The sequence below is a fragment of the Agelaius tricolor genome, unplaced genomic scaffold (genome assembly GCF_023055355.1).
Source record: "Agelaius tricolor isolate 1412-34295 unplaced genomic scaffold, bAgeTri1.0.p SCAF_6, whole genome shotgun sequence".
NCBI lineage: Eukaryota > Metazoa > Chordata > Aves > Passeriformes > Icteridae > Agelaius > Agelaius tricolor.
In genome coordinates this window covers 17,021,870-17,042,277 of record NW_027269266.1, presented here as the reverse complement: position 1 = coordinate 17,042,277, position 20,408 = coordinate 17,021,870, and the positions used below count along the sequence as shown (strand labels likewise).

The window sequence follows — 20,408 nt, the reverse complement described above, 5'->3', positions numbered from 1 at the left end:
TCATTCTGTCTCATAGACCCTCTAAGTAAAATAATTTAGTGAGGAACAAGGTACTAGATTTCTTTCCTTTCATGTCTGAGATGAACTTAATTTGTAGTTCCAAATTCCTTCCTTGATTGCCAGAGAATGGTGTGTTCCAAGAACTTACTTGCTGGGTAACTTTTATCAAATATTTGAATGTCCATGAGTCTATATTTCAGAAGCCATATACCACCTACTCACTGTAGCCTAAATTGTTGGCCTAGATAAAATTTTCTCAACTGGTCCCCTTCTATCCTTATTTCAAGTATTTAAAAAAAAGTAAGTGAAAAAACAGAAACTGAGACCAAAGCATTTCAGAAATGTCAAAACTCAGGACACATCTGTGGAAACAGGTATCCTGTTATCACACCTGACTCTAGGATAATTTTTAGGATGAATGTTAATCTCCTTTTTTGTAAGTATTAGATTTTTTTCTTTTCATACAAGCAACCGACCCACTGCATTACCATGGAGAAATCTATCTTCCACCATATTTTTATGATCACTCTTCATTTCCTGTGTTCTCATTACAAGGGAAATAAATAAAACAAGGAAAAATAAATAAATAAAATAAGTAAAGTGGTTTTTAATGGAATCAGCCAAGATTTTTAATGGAGAGTTTTTTGCACTTTATCAAATTTTCTTTTTCTCATGTTTCTTTGAAATGTAATGCAGAATGGTAGCCCCAGTCACTTTTACAAGCATAGTTCATCTTGTCATACAAAGTATCTTTTTACATAGTATTGCAAATTAAACACAGCCTGGGAAGCGTCCTGGGCATTATAAAACAATTGTATGTGTCCCTAAAACAGTTGTGATGTTTCCTGGTGTGATTTCAGTCCATGCCCAGGAGCACTGTCCAGAACAGTTCCCAGGCATGGTGCAGGAATTGGACTGTTTCAAAGGTTATTCCCAGCTGGCTATTTATGTGCAGCCTCCTCCTTTTCAAGGCTGAGAGAGTTTGCTCCTTCAGGCATAAGCCATTGTGTGCCAGCAGACTTCAGTGCCAAAGAACATTTCTGGGCATGTTTATTGTACTAGTGTGGACAGAATGATCACAGTTGCTTTAATTGCGTTCCAGAAGTGCTAACCTCTTATGGTTGTATTCAGTATAAACTGAGCATCACTGAGATCATATTTTCCTCACAGCCTCCTAGATATCATTCTTAATGAAGTACCATGAATGAAAAGTCTCTTTTTTTAGCATATTTTAAATTTTACATATTTTAAACACGAAACATTTGTCAAAAGTTTTTATTTAAAGAAATCTGAAATTCATATGTCTCTTCATAAATTTTGGATTATGTGAGATTAGGATGACCTCAAGGAAACTGCTCCATTTTCCAACATAGTCTTCAGATTTTTTTATAGCATATATATTTCTCAATCTTTCCAGTCATGTAAACTCAGGAATTCTCTAACATGTTCTTGTAGAAGATATTCTCAGCTTAGGGAAATAAATGAAATTTTATGAATACACTTCCTTAAATGTCATTTTTAGTTTCCCCTCTATTCAGATCTATTAACTCTTCCAATATCTGCATTATCATAATACATTAATGAAATCACTGAATATCACAACAAATATCAATCTGTACCATTAATTAAGAAACTGAGGAGCTTCTGCTGTTCTGTAATTCTTTTGTGATCTCTTTTGGTGACTGGTCCTGCTCAATGTTGACTTCAGAACTGGACTCACTTTTAGAATAAAAAATGAGACAAAATTAAGATACTATTTTGGGAAACAAATAGCTTTCTAAACTTTAAGTTGGTTTAAACATAATCAGTTACAGGATGATTCATGTCCTTCCTTGTTTTGCCCTCTATCTGAAGAGTTCACTGAGTGTTAACAGAGGGTGTTTTTCATAGCCCTAATTCACACACTTCTCTAAGCATATAAGCATTAGATTATGTAGAGTGAGTTTAGCACTCTGAGCCTCCTTTGCCTGTCATAGCTCCTGCTTCCTTTCAGTTCTTACTCTTTTTAGAGCTGTGAATGAGACACAGCAGGGGCAGTAACCCAGCACTAAGCAAACCATTGCTGCAATTCTCCTTCTTGCAGCTCAGATGCTGGTGCCCACTAGTACTGAACCAGCCATGGTGCACACTGTATGATTACTGGGGTTCATGTGTGATAACACACATGTGAACAGCCTTTTTTCATACAGTCTCCAGGCACCAGGTCATTTTTGTCCTGCCACAAGGACTCGACTAGTTGTTGATGCTATCAGTGTGAGTTTTTAAAAGGAGTAAAATCCCAGTAAAGTACCTGAATGTGTGAATGAGATTTATGCTTTGGTACACATCACCTGAGACTTGTTTTTTTTTCAATTTAATTCCCAATTCTACTATTCATATGTCTGTGAGCACTATGGGAAACACAGAAGCTGTGAAATAGTGCATGCTCATCTGGTTTTCAGAAAATCTTGGCTTAATTCTAGGTTCTGTTACAAATTATGTGTTATCTCAGCTGATCATTCCGTGTCTCCTATGTTCTATTCCCCTATCTCTAAAGTGGAAAAAGAAAAATTTTCTCCAAAAACAACTTTCATATTTTTTTTAAATGAGACTAAATCCATGGATATGGAACAATAACTGTAATTCTGAGATAGTGTCAGCTGCATATGCAAAGATAGAAAATAGTTCAGACAATCATGTTGGAAAGAAGAGCTAAATTGTGGTTTTTAAGATCACTAAGCAGAATGTAAAGTACATCCAGTAGTACTTCAGAGCTGTTTGCATCAAACCCTGAGAAATTACTTGTGTGCCAAACATGCAGCAATGCCAATGGATCAGAATTCTCTGCTAACTTCTGTTGCTATTAGCTCTTTATACCCATTTTGTGCAGGTACAAATGAACAGAGTGAAAGCAGTGGCAACTGTAATCTAGTATGAGGGACTAATCTCAGTGTGGTTCCTTCCCAGAGAACACATTTGATGTAAATTTCTGCTGATTCTGTTGGAAATACCAGTACCATAATCTCATAAATTTGACTCTAGGGTACTCCTCTTACACTATCTTTTTCCTTCTAACTGTTCAAAACAGAGCCTTTAGCAAAAGCATACTTTTTATTCTTTATCTGCTTTTCAGCATGTTTCCTTTATTGCTGTAACTGACATTAAGTTTATAGAAAATATCCTCCTATTCTTCTTTAATCAGAATTCTGTCAAGTCTCACTTTAACCACAATTTGATCTTTTTCTTTCTAGTGGTATTGAAAATAAAACTTACTTCTTTTATCCCACTTTTATTCTTAGCCTCTTTCAACAGAAAGAATTCCCTGTGGGAGTCTTTATTTTCTACTGCCTATTCAAATGTTGTGTCAGAGTTACAAAAATTTAGGCTTACACATGTTCAGTTGTTTTCTGTAAAATAACAGCTTGGATTTTTACATCTTTTCCTTCTCTGTTTATTTGATATTTCAGGAGTATTTTACACAACAGGTAGCTAAATTTTTCCAAGCTTTCCATCCCATAAAGTTGTGGAACCATTTTCAGGCTGAAGATTGACTGCTGAACTTTGTTCCACTCTGATCATCCTTATCATTACCTGAATGTTTTAAATTTTGAGCAGAGAATAATATTTAAACAGTGGTGGAATTCAGTCTTGCATCAACTATTAATTATGCCTTTGTAACATTCAAATTTTTTCATAAACATTAGAATAGTATAGGCTGATTTTAGTTTCAAATCTTTGTATTCAGCTAGTCAGATATTTTTATTTTACAAGAGCAAGATGGGAGCAAATCCTCTTCCAACTAATCAAATTGTCCCCCTTTTCTGAATTACAGTTTAATTCAGCAATATTTAAGTAAAAGATAAATACAGAGAACATATTTATGCTAGAATTCAGATGTATGATTAGGAGTACTGAGCTAAGTAGTAAGCACCAATGTTATTCAAATACCTTAAAAAAGCATACCATGGTCAGTCACAGGGACACTTCACATGAACTTCATAAGCATTTTGAGCTGTGATTAAGTTCTGCATTTGAAAGTGGAAAATAACAAAGGAAGGAAAATTCAGTCTTTCCCCAGACAGCACAGTGTGGCAAGAAAGTGGTATTTGAAGGGTGAAGGAACAAAATTGGAGCCTGCTCTGTGGTAAAGGGAGGCAAAACCAGACCAAGCACAAAAATAAACATTTTTTCCTCCAAAAATCACTCTATGATTAGAGTTATTTTTCAGTTGGACAGACACAAAGTTCCAGTATTTTTTTAATATTTTATTTATATTTATTTTTTACTTTCTATCTCACCTTGGAAAGAAATTCCACCTTAAAATGTTCTAATTCTTCTTTTAGTAATTCAAACATTCTAGCAACTGTCTTAATCCTTTCATAATGTGATGGTCCTTCTTTAATGGTTGAATTCAGAAAAAAGTTCTGCCTCTTCAATTTTTTATTTAATTTTACAGATTTTAAATGAGCTAAATCATTACATGGTATTTACAAAATCATTTCAGATTTCTGGAATGCCTTTCATTTCCAAAAATCTGCTCTTTACATGCTCTTACAGAGCCAGAAATACTAGGGAATTATTGGTTTAAATTATATGAGCTGTGCATTTCAATGCTTTTGATTGTCATACTCCAGCTCAACTTAATGAAAAGGTTTTTCCATCCAGACTTTGTCCTTTTTCTTCCTAATAATTTTCCATTACGTTTCTAGATTTCACACATTAAACCTTGATGAATTTTCTGTATTCAGGTTATCTCATTTATTATTATTGTTATTATTAACATCACCATCATCATCATCATCATTAATCCTCATTGAACTCTTTTTAAGAAAAGGAGCAAAGCATTTCATGTCCTGCACTGAGTGGACACTGTATTCAAGTATTCTCTGCCAAATAAAGGCAAAGGGATTTTGGTAAATAGGATGGCATCTTCAGCTCCTTTCTGGCTACATACAGAATGGATTCTGACAGCTTTCTTCTTACTCAGACTGAGCTGCATTAGTTGTGCCATTAGTTGAGTTGCATTAGTAGCTATATGTGTAGAGACATTCATTTTCCATTTCCTCCATGAACCAGTACTCCAGAGTTCCACACAAATCCTGAAATTCCTTGCATTTCATAAATGTCCCTATTTTAATTTCCTAGAACATCTTTATTATTGCTTTCCTAGGAGCTGAATTTGGGCATCACTTGAAAATGAAGTTGTTATGAAATAGCCGTGTTGACAGATGGCATAAACAGCGCAGCAAATCAAGTCTGCTCCAGTGTTTTAATGGCAACAGGGAATTATCACCATGCCACTAAATTAAGGTCTTAAAAATGCAGTCAGTAAAGCGGGTGCTGCACTGAAATGACAGTTTCCAGAACTCTAACTCAACCAAGCAGCAACAACAGTAGCTTCTATTGCTGACATGCAGTGATTTATGCCTCAAAGGAAGTTCACAAACAGGTTTGCCAGGAGACTATCCCATTCCTGATAAAGCTGCTTTCTGATAATATTGTTTGGACTCACCACGCATCAGTGGAAAATGTTAAATAAGCAGTGCCCAGGGTTTAATGTATTTTTTTCAAGGCAGAGTCTTCTCAAAACTGCCTCACATGTTTGAAAGAGGCATTCCAAATCCTTGAGGATTACATGCAATTTTTGGCGGTTGGTTAATTCCTGGTGAAAAAAAATTAACCCCAAAAATGTTACTCATTCCTGTAATTCATTAGTTTGTAAGAAAAGACTTAAAAACTGTGAGTGCACCTTTACATACATTTTTATTCATTTAATCTTTGGAGCCTTAAATTTGACACAACTTAGATATAAGATAAAATCTAGGTTTGTTTAATCCCTACTAGCTCCAAGTACACTGGGTTGAATTAGCATAGATATGCAACAGCAGTAACTGCCTCAAGTGGAGGAATTTATGGAGTGGCTTGATTTCATGTCTAAATATTTGGTTTGGTTTTCTCATGTACTGAATATCCTCAAAACCATTTGAACCAAAGCTGTATGAATAAAATGTGACGGATTTATGAGTTTTCAGTATGTCTGAAAAATCAGTCTAGTCCTGCTTAGAGAGGGGCACAGAAGTTGCTAGTGAAGATCTTAAAATTTTAAAGAAATGTAGGGGAGACTGGAAAAAAAAGTTCTATTCATACCTGGAATACCATATTATCATTTCTTTCTACTTAGTAAAGTTCCTCTGGTTCTTTCAAACATTCACAGAGACAGAACACCACAGAGATGGAGAACCAGCACTGAGCTCCCAACATAGCACTGATTCACTCACAGTTCGGCAAGAAAACACTTTTCAAGTAGTCTTTATTCATAGAATGATTTGGGTTGGAAGGGACCTTTAAAGATTACTCTGAGCAGCCCCACTGGCATGGGCAGGAACATCTTGCAGTAGATGCAAGGATGCAAAAAGCCCCATCCAACCAGACCTAGAACACTTCCAACAATGGGACATTCACAATTTCTCTTGACAGTCTATTCTAGTGACTCACCAGCATCACTGTGAAAATCTTCTCCCTCATATCCAGTATTAGTCTATTCTCTTTCATTTAAAACCATTACTCATGTTCTGTCACTACTTTGATAAAAGGTCTCTCTCCATCTTTCTTATAAGCTCCCTTTAAGTGTGGACAACCTGTCTGTATAGGGTTTTCCTGGAGCCTTCTCCAGGCTGAACAGCTCCGATTCCCTCAGCCTGCCTACATAAGAGAGGTGGTCCAGCCCTGTAATCAACTTTGTGGCTCTCTGGACTGCTCCAGCACATCAATGTCCTGCCTATGTTAGGGGCCTCATGCATTGGGAAGGAGATATCTGTATTTCTCTGAAATACATTTTTCGTTTGAAAACTTCTCTCTTAAATGGCAATGGGTGTTTGGAGAAGCCAGTTGCTATAGAATGTGTGAAAATTGGCACCAGTTAGTGTTGGGGTATTTCTTTCTGTAATATTGCAAATGATGGAATGTGGTATGCAATGCAGGTATAACAAGAGAATGAATATTTTTCTCAAAATGTTTTCTCAAAGACATTGTAGATTCTGCTCAGAATAATTATATGGAGATTTTTCTTACCCCAAGTGTGTTGTTAACATTGTTTACATCTTCTTGTAACATCCTCTCCTTCTGTAAAAATAATTATGGAGTTCCATTTTTCCAAATGAACTGCTCCCTTGCTTGAAGTAGGTAGTACTTGACACATCTTGTTATCTTTCAATTCTTTGTAAACAAAAAAAAAGGACCCTGAAATACAGCTAACCATAACCGTGGTCTTATTTGTTTGCCTAGTCTTATTAAAAGACAGCAAAAAGCTGCTTTTTATACATTCAGGTAAGTTATGACCATGGGTGCCAAATGACATCACCCTGTCTCTAACAAAATACTGCAGGAAATGAATGCAGAAACCAAAAACAAACTCTCCAAAATAAAAAACATCCTAGCTGGCAAGAATCTCCTTCAAAGCTGAACACAGTGTTTTAGTTATTTGCTTGCCATTTTAATGATGCTTTCTGTTTGTGATGCTACCTGTTGTCTAGGAAACACACACTTACTCTACAGTCACTGATAATACTCTTGAGAAATGGGCATTTCCAGGGGAATCATTACATTAAAGTATTACAAGTTTCTTAAAAATTTATTTGTTGCATACAGGTTATTAAACTCACCTAATTTGATAAGAAATATGCATGCAATTTAAGTTTTGCATCTAGAAAGGAGGAGAAGCAGCTGTACAATGTTCTCTATTTGTCACAGAGAGTGTTCAGAGAAGCTGTGAACATTGATCTAATGGCTCTATGTGCATCTTGATGTCTGTGAGCACTTTGCCTGATAAACCCAGTGACTGGTTCACTGCATCCTTTGTGGGATTAAATTTTCCTGGATACGTCTGGACAATAATAATTAAACTAAGTTACATTGATATAGCTGACATCAAACTTAAAAATGCTATGGGTCAGTGACATCTTAAGAATAATTATGCAGTGGAAGGTAGACATTCCTATCTAAAAATGATAAATAAATTTTAAAAACTAAAATAAAATCTCATTCATTGAAAAACCTTTCACTAAAGTAGATTAAAGAAGTTTCTCATATTGTAAGCAAAAGCATCTTGAATAAAAATGATACCATATAAAGCATATGGCTTTTAAATCATATAATTTACTTATTCTTTCTGTCACTCTCTTCTGTTCCTCTCCCTTGCTTTATTCTTTTTTCCCTCCTATTTCCATGTGGACAACTTCTATCTATTTCATCATTTAAAGATGCTCCAGTGGATTTGATCGTCACCGGCAAGATTGGGTAGACAGTGGCTGCCCTGAAGAGGTATGTGAGTAGTTTACATCCTCAGCCCATCGGAGACAATATATGTAGTTGTGATGTTTTTGTTTAAATTATTCAGATCATAAAGCGTGGTTTCAAGGCCAAAGAAATTCTATATTTCTCTTTCAGGGGAAATCCCATAAGGCATAACAAAGAAGAACAATCTGAGCAGTTTCACTCCCCATTTGAGGCAATAAAATGGACAAAAATTAAAATTTTATCTTTGGGAAAATACTTTAATTAAACAAAACCTGTAAAAAAACAGAAAGCCTCCTCCAAAACAATGTCCCTGTGCCAATTTTCTTTTAGATCTCTGACTTTTGCCAGAAAAGGGGAAGAAACAATGATTTTCCTTATTTCAGAAAACCCTTTGCAAGAGTAGCCTCAAGGGAAAAACAGACATTTCATTTTGGTTTTGAAATCTGGCCAAATCATTTAGTAAAGAACAAATTACACAGATGAATTCAAAGAGATAAAATAAAAATAATAATTGAAATAAAAATTTAAAAGTCCTCACACAACCAGCCTACATGGCATTTTGATTTCTTCTCATGGAGATGCAGTGAGAGGATGAAGAAAATATCTGACAGTGGTGGGCTGAAAAACAGGGACAATAACCCTCCTCTGAAAGATATCTGGGGTACTCCTAGACCAAAGAAGTTCATTTCCAATAAACATTTATACATATGATGATGATGATGATTATTGACGATGATAATGATGACTTTCCAGTTTGAAAGCCCCTTTACAAATGTTTCTGGTTTGAGGTTTGGGGTGTTTTTTCATTTTCCCTTTTTATTTTTTTCTATGTTGGGACTGTGGTAATAGGAACAAATTAATTTATGGCACTTTTAATCTTCATTAAAAAAGAAGGTTGCCATTAAAAAAGCAGTTATTTTTTCCATTTTTGCTGAACAGGCTAAATATCCTGATGATGAATGAGTTTCAACAACATAGGCCTTCTGAAATGTCAGGTGAAGCCCAGGGCAAAACATAGCCCCGGGTGTCTAGTAAGAAAAGTACATTGTGTTTTACTTTCAGTAGAAGAAAAGAGAAGTAATGCTATAAATCCATATTAGTGGAAGAAATTCTTTTTTTTTTTTAGAACTTTAATTGCAAAACAACTGCAACCTACAAACCGCCTTATTACATGGCCTTGAAGCTTCAGCTTTGCAGCTTGTCACCAGCTGATTTGAAAGCAACATTTTTGAGATGTTTATTATCTGTGGAGGGCAACATTTTCAAGAACACAGGATAAAAGTTCCTGGGAGCATGTGTTATTATAGGGCACAACCCTTGTATTGCTTTAATCCTGATTATAATTAGCCAGGATTCAATTGTGCTTGCAAATTAAGATATCAAAAAACTTCTCTCTGCAGGACATTAACATTCCCTTCTGCTTCTCCTTTATTGCTCCAGTCCAGCATGTGCTCCAAGGTTTAGTACATGATCTGAGAGGAAATTATCAATATACTAAGTGTATCTGAGAAATTAATAGTTTAATTTGCACAGTTTTGAGCTCCTTGGTTGCAGTTGACTGTCCAGCTTTTAGGCTCTGTGGAGTAGAAGCAACAGCTTGCTTGGCATCCTCCAGAACTATGCCTGAGCCTGACTGCTAAAGTTCCAGGAAGGATCAAAATTTAGCACACAATGGTTAATTTTAGATGCTTCACTCAAAAGAATAAATAATGAGGATTCTCATAGTAATGTTTCTTTATTTTTAATATAAATTTTGAGCTAAATTTTGACTAATTTACATCAGTGAAATTAACAGTATTTTTTAAGAAAAATACAAAAAAAATATAAAGAATAACTATCCTGCAGGTACTGATACAATTCTGTAATGTAATATATAGTTTAAAGTAAAAAAAAGAATTATAAAATATCTGTGAATATTAAAAGAAAGACAATGTCCACTGGGTTTTGACAGCCAGATCTCAATAAAATGAAATAAAGGTTCGCATGACTCCACTTCTCATTAAAATGAATGGGGACAGCAGGAGTAAAATGCTGAAAGATAATTGGATGTATTTTCCTGTAAAACTGTGTGAACCATAAAAGAAATTATTCATTGCATCTTCAGACTTTTAAAAATGTCCAGAACTTGGAAGAAGAAAAAAGAGCAAGCAGACTCTGTATCAAAATATTTGCCCATGCAAATAAATATTAATATTTGATAGTGAATTTTATTTATAGTTTGCAAATCTATTATAAAAAATTTATTATTTTTGATGTTTATCCTTTATAATAATTGGTTTCTATATTTATATATAGATATATTATGTTTTTATTTATACAAAAAATACATTACACTTTAATATTATTTGAATTAATAGGCATATAGGGAATGGATTGATTTATTGTAGTGAATAAATATTCTATAGGCTGAATACACGTACACATTTTATATCTATGTGTGTTCTCTTGTGATAATTCCATGTAAAGCCTAATTAATTGCTCCAGTTAGCTACACATTGTGCACTACGAAGAGCTACTATTTAATTCCCACATATCTTTTTTAACATGTTTTATGTCATCTGGATTGATGGCAGTGAGCTTTCATAACAGAAAAGTCTGAATTATAAACTTAGATGTTAAACCTTGATTGAGGGAAATAAGTTTGACAATCTGGGCTGACTTTGTAATTAACAATTAAGAGCTGTAAATTTTGCAGATAAATGAAAAAATATATGCTGCTGAATGCTGCATAGATACTTGAAAGTGGAAAAGGGAAAAAAAATTAAAAGAGAAAGCTCTTGAAATTTCTTTATCTAGTGTCTATTTTCACTCTTTTTATCACAGCAACCTGTCCATGATTAAATTCTTCATTCTTGATGGTTTCCACTGAGAATTAATTTGCTCTTCCTTGTTTCTGTTGTTTCCCAACAGTCAAAGGATAAGATTTGTGAGAGGAATATAGACACAACTGAAACACCTCTGTACTCCACCACCACCCTTCTGCCAACCACCACAAGGTTCAGAGTTTTAACAACCACCAGAGGATCCACCACTTCCCACCTTCCAACCAGCCTGCCCACAGAAGGTGACATGTATACACTGCATTTTTACACTTTGAAAAAAGCAATTTAGAACTCAGAAAGAAATTTATTTCCTTTAAATATGTGTTGACGACAGCCTTTTCCCTCTGAGGCAGCAGAAGGAGTTGGGAATTGCCTTCAAGGCTCTTGCTTTTAAATTGCTCACTCTTGCACCAGTAAGGTGAAAAGGGGATGAAGGCTCAAGGAGAGAATGCTGATGGAGAAGTAAGGACAAGTTAGGAAGACTTCAGGTTACAATGAAAACTTGAGGTTACAATGACTTTTTCCTGTTTCTTTACATTCAGGGAGTAGTCCAAAACCTGCTGAATAGTAGTAGTAAAGGTCCCTGCTAAATCTAGAAGAAATTCCCATCACAGACTTAATGAATTTGTAATTCTTTTATGGATCCTATTTAGCCAGGTGAAAATTATAGATAATCCAAAATAAAAACCTCTTTGAAATATGCCTGTTTACCTTTTTACAGTCAATTGACATTGTTCTTTTCATGTAGTGCTCACTGTTGTGAAGTAATTTCTCTAGGCCTCTGAATTGAATTAACTGGGTAAGCAATGGTGTGTCAGTTCTCATCCTTGTCCCAATGGCTGCTTAAATCTTGCCTTTTTGAACTTGGGATATCCTGCTCTCCGGCCTTTGGAGGAAATTTATCTGGGAAAGAAAGCTAATACAGATTAATCAAAGATCGTCTATAAAATGTGTGTGTGTGTGTGTGGGCATGTGTGTTTGTTGTAATTGTATGTTAACATAAGAAAAAGAACTAGGTAGAGATTTCCAAGTAGCCTGTGAGAGGAAAATCTGAGCTGAAGGCATTTCAATGTGGGAATGATAAGAAAGACCAGTTAGTTTAACACAATAATAGTTTAGAAACTGTCAGTGCAGAATTTGGACTGCATTAAAAGGAATATTTTCTGGAATTCTGTTCATTAAAATTCACAAGAAAAAGAGGAATAAGTAAATAGGGTTTAGTAAAAGGAAGTGAATAGGGTTTGGTATTAGTAGACTTTTCCAAGATTCTTCAAAAAGAAACTAAGTCATTGTCTTACTTTGTTGACAAATGCTGGTTCATATAGTCCTTAATATGATAGAATGCTCCAGCTATGTGTGAATATGTAATATATATGAATTATTTATAAACATTATGAGACAGACTCTCATACCCTTATTTGCTAGTGTTTTGAATCCTCCTGAATACTTTAACACTCTTGTAAGTAGGGGTTTTTTTTAGTGGTAAGAAAGTGTAGTGTTCAGTGTATGAAAAACCACAATCTAGCTCTCATTGAGTTGAGTACCAGATAATTTTCTTGCTTTGGAATGTATTTATCATTAGGAATTTATTGCTAAAGTGAATCATGATCTAGAAAAATGCTTTTTCCTTCAACTAACTTTGAATTTCCTTTATAGATGACACCAAGATAGCACTGCACCTAAAAGATAATGGAGGTAAGAGAGGTTTTTTTTGTCTGTAAATAGTGTCAGTATTTTGCCAAATTACACTCCACTGAACTTTATTAATCGATATCTGATTGTAGAAATAGTTTTTACCAGACTCTCAAGGGACTCCAGAGTCCCACATCTGTGTGGAAGATAAGTAGGGCAAATAAGCTTAGGAACTGCTTAGGAAACTAAATATTTGCAATTCTCTTTAGCATTCTGTAATTAAAGAGCTTGTGCAATTATGGACATATTAAGCAAACTTTAATTGTATTGATACAATTATTGACTAGTAATGCAGTATTAATACAGTTATTGACTGTAATAATGCAGTTTTATTTAACTGTTTTAAGAGAGTATATGGTGCTAGTTCTAAATAATAATATTGTGCTACAAAGTCATTCATAGCAGTGAATCATTACAAGACATTTTTTTAATAACCATACCCATTTTATATCTACATCTGTACTAGCAGAGATCCTGCACATTCTCCATGCACCTTCCCTGTGCAAGTTAATAAGATCACCTTTTCCATAAAGGCCCCTGTTAAATGAGGCTCTGCACTCTGCAGGGGACTACTTTTGTAATCTTCTTTGTGAGTTCAAGGACTGAGACCTGAGATTTTTCCTTCTGCCTTTGAAGTGGATGAGAATTCCCCTACTAGAATAGGACTGAGTTGTCAGACGTTGCCTGCACCTATGTTCATTGCCAAAGGAGGGCTAGCTGAGGTGAAAAGGAAGATTTGGGTTAATTTCTGAAGGTTTCAGAATGGTCTATCAAAGCAGAGGAAGATTTGCTGAGCAAATTTAAATAAATCCCATTTCCACTGATATTAAGGGGAATATTATTGGCTCTGATTGCCTTTCCAAGCAGGGAGCATGAAGTTTCCCTCATGGGTCAAGGGAACAGGTAGCCAAGTGTGACAGCAGGCACAGGCAGGGCACAGGGCAATCCCAGCAGCTCAGGGAAGCAACAGGGGTCAGCCCTGGTCTAGTGACTGTCAGCTGAGTCTGCAGCAATGAGGCAGACCCAGGGACAAAGGGACAAGTCAGGAAGCCAGGCTAGCAAAGAAGGGAGCAAAGGGGCACAGCTGCCAACAGACAGCTCAGGAAAGGACCAGAGAGAGCATCTCCCATCAGTGGTCCTAGAGAAGGGGACCTAGAGGTGGTGAACCACATCTACACAGGAATTCTGCACGAGCAAAGGATAAACAGCTCCAAGGCCCATCCAAGGAGACACAGTCCATGGACAGGACTGGAGACAAGCTACCTTTAGTGCTGGTCCAGGACACAAGATCAGAGATGGGATTGAATATAGGTTCATCTGCAGCATAGCTTGGTTTTGGACCTGAGCTTACATGGGAACCCCAACATCATGGGCAGAGGGACCGCAAACAGCTCTCCAGAACAGCTGAGATATAGCAGTTTCTCAGGACTCTCACAGAGAACTAGTCAAGTTTTGAAAAAACACAGAGTGCAGATGCCACTTAGCTTGTTGGTCTCTTTCCCTGCCATTTGTTTTTCACTCATATTCAGCCATTATTTTCTTCTTCACTCAAACTAGAGATCTGTTCACTCCACGGGGGCAGTTCTCATCTTCCTTGCCAGTCTCCCCTCTGTTATTTTGCTGTCACCAACCACAGCAGGGTTGGTCACATGCTGTATTGGGCATTGAATTGTCCATTTGTTGGCAGTGGTGTTTTTTGACATTGCTTTGAGGCATAAGTGATCCCTTGGAATAAAGAGATCTGTAAACTCAATGTGGTACTTTTAAGCATTTTGTCTATGGAAATGTCCCTGAAACTTTCTCTGTCTCTCTTGAAATCAAATTGCTTCTTATTTTATTGTGAAAAGTGCTTCAGTACTCTTAGAAGTCAATAGTCAGCATTTCATTCTCCTGTTCCATGTCGGCTCTGAACTGGAGGAGTGCTCCTGGCTGAAAAGGGCCCACTCTGCCCTGTGAGCCAATGCTCTGTGGCAGGTGGCTGACCCAGGAACAGGCTGCTCTCTGCCATGAGCATCTCATACACAGCTAAAAACTATGCTGTTATATAAAAAATTATTCCAAAAGTGGGGTATAGAAAACTCATCCATATTTCTTTCAGTTTGGGAATTGCAGCGGGATTGTTTTCTTACTCGTTTGTTTTGTGCCCAAGATCTGAAAAAAAATAAAAACAAAACAAACTATGTAAAAGTGTTGAATCCTAGAGCAAATTATAGATGGCTGTGGCCTACTTGATAGGTGAGGTGTAGGGTTTGAGGCATTGGCTATATATAGAAAGTTCATTTCCACAGAGAAAGCTGCTGCATTTTAGGAGGACAAACCAACACCTGATGCAATAATTCATTTTCCTTGAGCTTTCCTTTTATTCTTGAAATTAAAAAAAAAAATTACTTCAAACAACACAAAAGCAAACCAGTACTCCAGGATTTCTCATTCACACAATAAATGTATCTTTAAATCTGAGTTCTTTTTGATGAATCTTCAATTATACATTGAATTTTCTAGTGTCCCCTAGATTAGACTCAGATAAAACCTCTGTAGCCGCAGGCACATTCTTTGATTCTCTGTGGTTTGTCAGCCTTTCATAAGGAGTAGATTATTCCAGGTCATGAATACAGGGTCTTTACTTTCTCACACTAAATCTTTTAAAACTCTAATGAAAGGGAACCCTTTATAATGGAAAACCAAAGCCATATTGGATCAATGATTGCCTATAGTTTGATGTGTCCTTGGGTGATAGCAGTCAATATCTGCTTAGGTAGAACAAAAGGATTCCATAGAAATTCTACATCTCACCTCTGTCTAGAACTTGTGAAACCAAATATTATAAATTTATAAATTGTTATAAATTTAATTTTTTGTTCTGTTCATACTGCTTTGACCTTTTAATTGTATGAGAAAGTCTTTTGCAACTGTACAGTAATACACCCACAGTTTTGTGGCATATCTTAATGTACACTTCAAATTTGCTTGGCTTTGTTTCTTCTGCCTGCCCTCTTTCTTTACAGACATGACAAATGCCTGTTACATGCATGCCTAGACTGTTTTAAAATACAGATGGCATGCCATCACAATTTTTGTTATATCTTGGTTGTCCTTAAGATGACAAGCATTTTATAAGTTCTAAGAGATTTCCAGCACTAAAAATGTACCATTTTTTTGTTATTAATTTCAGATTTAGTTGTTTTTTTATTTTCTTAAAATTTAACACAACTGACTAAACAGTTTAAAAGCCTAATTTTTCATAAAAACTGTGAACAATTGGCCATGGCTATCCTGTAATGCAATATTTTCTTGTTGAGAACTCTCTGGTGGATGATTTAGATGATTGGCCAGCATATCTAGAGATTTTATTTGACATTTTTAGACACTTTGTTTTGATGATTAGATTGCCATGAGTCCCTCACAGTCCTTCAGCTTTAAAACTTGAAAGAAAAGTCTATGTCTTTTGGACAGCAGGTATCAGGGAAATGCCACACTTTTCATTCCTCAAGGTGAATCAATTTCATACAGAAATTTATTTCATCTATTTCGTACAGAAATTTCTGTTTCAAAAAAAGGAAAGCTGTAAAAAAAAACCAAAAAACCAAAATGTTGAAGGAAAAAAAAAGCTGTTTAATTTATTTGTTAACAAGTTCATCCCAGCATATGTAGTTCTAGGAAATGTCAGTATCATGTTTTTTTCACCTTCATCTGGATATCTTCAAAGATGATCTAGATACAACTAACAGGAATGTACTAACAGGATTAACATTTGTGCTACAGAGAGCTTCATTTGATTTTGAGAGATTAGGAAACTCAGTTAGAAATGACCAAAATGTAGACAAAGTTTTGGAAAAAGAGTACTTTTATATACTTTCTATACAGTGATAAACTTACTCAAGACTATTTTTTCCAATAGTGTCCTATGTCTGGAAACTAGCTTCTGTAAGTCATCTGTCCTCCTAATTTCAATTATAGAGAAAGTGTGTACCCTGAACTCCAGCTGCAAGACATAAAATACCATCTAATACCTGATACGAGTCATATAACTTTTTTCTTTCTAATATGTTAAGTTGCTAAATGATTCAGAAAATTAGATATATTTCGCCAAAGAAATAAGCCAGCTTTTCAGGCAAAACAAATATTTTCTTCATAGAGGAAGTTATTGTGAACACACAGTCCAAAACCAAGTGACTCAGCTTAATAAGTCACTATGAATTAGCTGAGTCTTCCCCAATTTTAAAGTAAAACACAATAAATTAAAAAATTATAAACATAACCCTTTGTGGGGGCTTAAAACTGTTTTAAAGTGGACTTTGTATAAGATAAGATTGACAAGATATGGTTTGTTTTTTACTGCAAGAACTTAGCCTAGCCACAGGAAATGACCTTTCAGTGGCTTCATGTCAGCTGGTGTTAGCCAGGAATCCACAAGCTGTTCTTTTAGGCCTTTCTCCTAGCCAATGGCAAGAGAAAGCAATTAAATGTCATGCTAAAAGAAGTGCCTAGGCTGGAATATGTTACTATATGGGGTGCTTAACTCTACCAGATACAGAGTGAAATCTAAATTACACAGTAAGAGTGGGCATCTTGTAGATACCCATGGTTTCCTTAAATTAATTATCTTCAGGTTGTCCTAGCTCAGGTGTTTTGTTTCCATTCCTGTTCAGAAACCTGCAGGTCAAGAGTCAGACCTTTTTCCCCAGTCTTTTGTCAAGAAAAAAAGAGGATTTAAGGTTTATATCATTATTGCAAAAATTCTGTTGAGATTAGTTAATGGATTATCTAATTATGTGTTTACTTCTGTGTGTTCCACTTACCAACAAAAATGTTGGTGCTCCCCTAAAACTGCAGGGTCCACACAATTACTGAAGCAAGGATTTCCTTGAAGAAAACTGGTTATAAAGGTTACTTTATCTGTGCTGTGCCATGTGCTGTATTTGTATAAATAGAATCTTACTAAAGAGCAGTTTTGAAATGGTTTCTATCAATAGTCCTGCAAAGAGAAGAAAATAAAAGTGTCAGACCAGAGTGAAGTGGAATAGGTGGTGATGGATAGAAGTGTATTCATAGGATAAAAATATGAAGATAGATTCAAGAAAAATTAATCACCTTCATTATCAGATGAACCAGAAAGAGCCCTGTAAACTGAGGTTATCTGTTTTTTTTACTATTTTTTCTTTTATTTAGGTAGAAAAGAAATTCCAACAGAAACAAAATATAACTCAAATAAGTCAGGGATTGTTCCTGTATTTGATTTCACACTACAGATTATAGGTTAAGAAATACTAATACATCTCATATTTCTCTCTGAACTTTTTCAAGCTGTTTCTCCTCTCTCATTTCTCAGCAGCCTCTTCTCAGCTCAAGTTGGAGACAGGTTTTGATAAAAATTAGAACTCTGTCTTGTGTTTGGTATGATCAAAGTTGAACTTTAGACCCAACTAATTTCCCTAAATGCTAGTCTGTTTCCTGCAAATTCAGCTGTAACACTCAGAATAGGAAAGCAGTGCTTTTAGCAAAAAGTGTGGGATCTACCATAGTATGTTACTGTATGAAACATGAAATGATGGCCAAGTGTAATTCAAATTCTTTCTTCCCAGTAAGACTTGGGATTTAAGGAAAGCCTATACAGCCTTGCTGGGGTTCAGTATGGTATAATTGAGCCAAAGCCAAGAACACAAGCTTGGAAAAGCAACAGCCTCTTATATAAATATTCCCAACTTCCTCATGCATCAGACACAGGAAGAAATATATCTTACATATTATATGCAGTGGCCAGTAGGCTACAAGCATGTTTTTTAAAGCAAGTACAAATGAAAAGGGCTGAACTCATCCATTCTGGTTGAAAAAATAGAATATTACATCAATAATATTTATTCTTATTGGTTGCATAAATAAACTATTATTTTCCACTTGCTTCATGGCACTTTGAATTGTCCTTAAAGGTTTCCTATAAAAAGAGAGTTGTGCCTTTTCCAGAATTTTTGCATCTCCACTACATCCCAGTTTTGTTGCCAAATAACCCCTAGAAAGAAACTGTCACTTTCTCCTTGAGCAAAAAAGGGCATTTTTTATCATATTAAGTGTTATATATCACTATATATATTGAAGAAGCATGATGTTAAAAAAACAGAGGAGCTGTATGTAGACGCTTCAACATATATTGAAATCTAGCACACTAATTTTGTTTCTCTTTGGTTTTCTAAGACAGATATGAAATGATGTTTGGTATTCTACTCTTGTAGTTGTCATGACTTTGTTGTAAAGGCACACAGCTGACTTTGTTAGTCACACATTTACATTTTGCTGACTTTGTACCAGATCAAAGGGTTAATGGGAAAACCCCACATAGCTCTAAGTGCAGATCTTGAGGACAACATGGAAAAAACTGGATATACCTTTAAGAAAAGGCAGCTTTCTTTAGTTTTATCATTTGCTCCTGTTGCTGTCACAGTGCTATGGCAATGTGACAGCTAGGGCACACAAAGGTCCTGTGATCTTCTGTCTAACTCCCTATTCTACATGGAGCTAAGCCAGTTCTGCAGTTAGTAGCCTTCTCCAATCTTCTCTGCTCATCACTCATCTTTGACATCAGTGTGCATGGGTCACTGTAAAGAATGGCAAAAATGGAGGTCAGGTGAAGGAGAGCTCATATAGTTGTTCATTTTTCATTGAAGTTGAAATATCTGAAGTTGTTCTGTGTCCCAAAGGTGTGGTGGGCACTGAGGTGAGTAACTCTACAAGCATTAGACACAGCATTAGGGAGGAACAGCCTGCTTTACCTCAGTAGGGTTAAGAGGAGTCAGTGGGGGGACAGAATTGGAATTCTTATAAATAGCTAACTTTTTTTTCATCTGAATTTAAATCAGCTGCTTTTACAGGCAAATGGTGTGGTCCTTCATGGTGCTTATTGAGCTTCATAATGACAACTGTTTGATGCTACTAAGTATTGTAATGGCTTACATGGTCTCAACCAGCTCAAACTAAAATTGATACTAAAATTAATACAGATGACAACTGTTGTAGCATTAGGTGATATTTTAGAGCAGAAGAATGAGAGTCCTTACCTAACATATTTAGAGTACTGCCATCCTATAAACAGAGGGATTTGATTGTAATGGACTCTCATCAATTTACTACACTAAGCATTGATCAGTCCTGGAGAGACTTACAGAGTTGCCTTGGGTCCTACAGAAAATTGATAGCAAAGCCAGACACTGAATTCTGATTTTGTGTGTTATAGTTCATAATATTCTCACTCAGAGACCACCTTTCATTTCTTACATGCAACCGAAAATCAATTTTTAAAGCATTAGCTGAGCCATAACTTAATAAATCATCATGAAACCAAGTAAAGCAATGTCTTAACCTCAAAATGTTAACTAATGCTAAGGGATTGAACCCACAAATCAAGAAAATCACACTCCATTACTGTGAATAAGTTGAGAACTCCAGAGCATGCTGTTCCTAAAAGAGGTAGTGAGAAAATTTTTATGGGGATTCCCTTGAGTCTCTGGAGAATCCTTCCAACTGCACATTCTCTTATTCCCTCCCACAAGCCATTAATCATCTTTTCAGGAATCTGTGTTATGTACAGGGAAAAAACTTGTATGTGAAGAACCATATACCTGCCCCATA

General features: G+C 35.7%; 1 protein-coding gene across 1 annotated transcript in view; it reads left to right on the top strand.

Moving 5' to 3' along the window:
* PLXDC2 (plexin domain containing 2) overlaps positions 1–20,408 on the top strand; it is a 257,288-nt gene that overhangs the window by 211,922 nt on the left and 24,958 nt on the right. Inside the window, exons 10-12 of the mRNA XM_071428845.1 lie at positions 8,238–8,298; positions 11,185–11,338; positions 12,753–12,791. Coding sequence (XP_071284946.1) covers positions 8,238–8,298; positions 11,185–11,338; positions 12,753–12,791 — 254 coding nt within the window. The remainder of the gene's footprint in view (positions 1–8,237; positions 8,299–11,184; positions 11,339–12,752; positions 12,792–20,408) is intronic.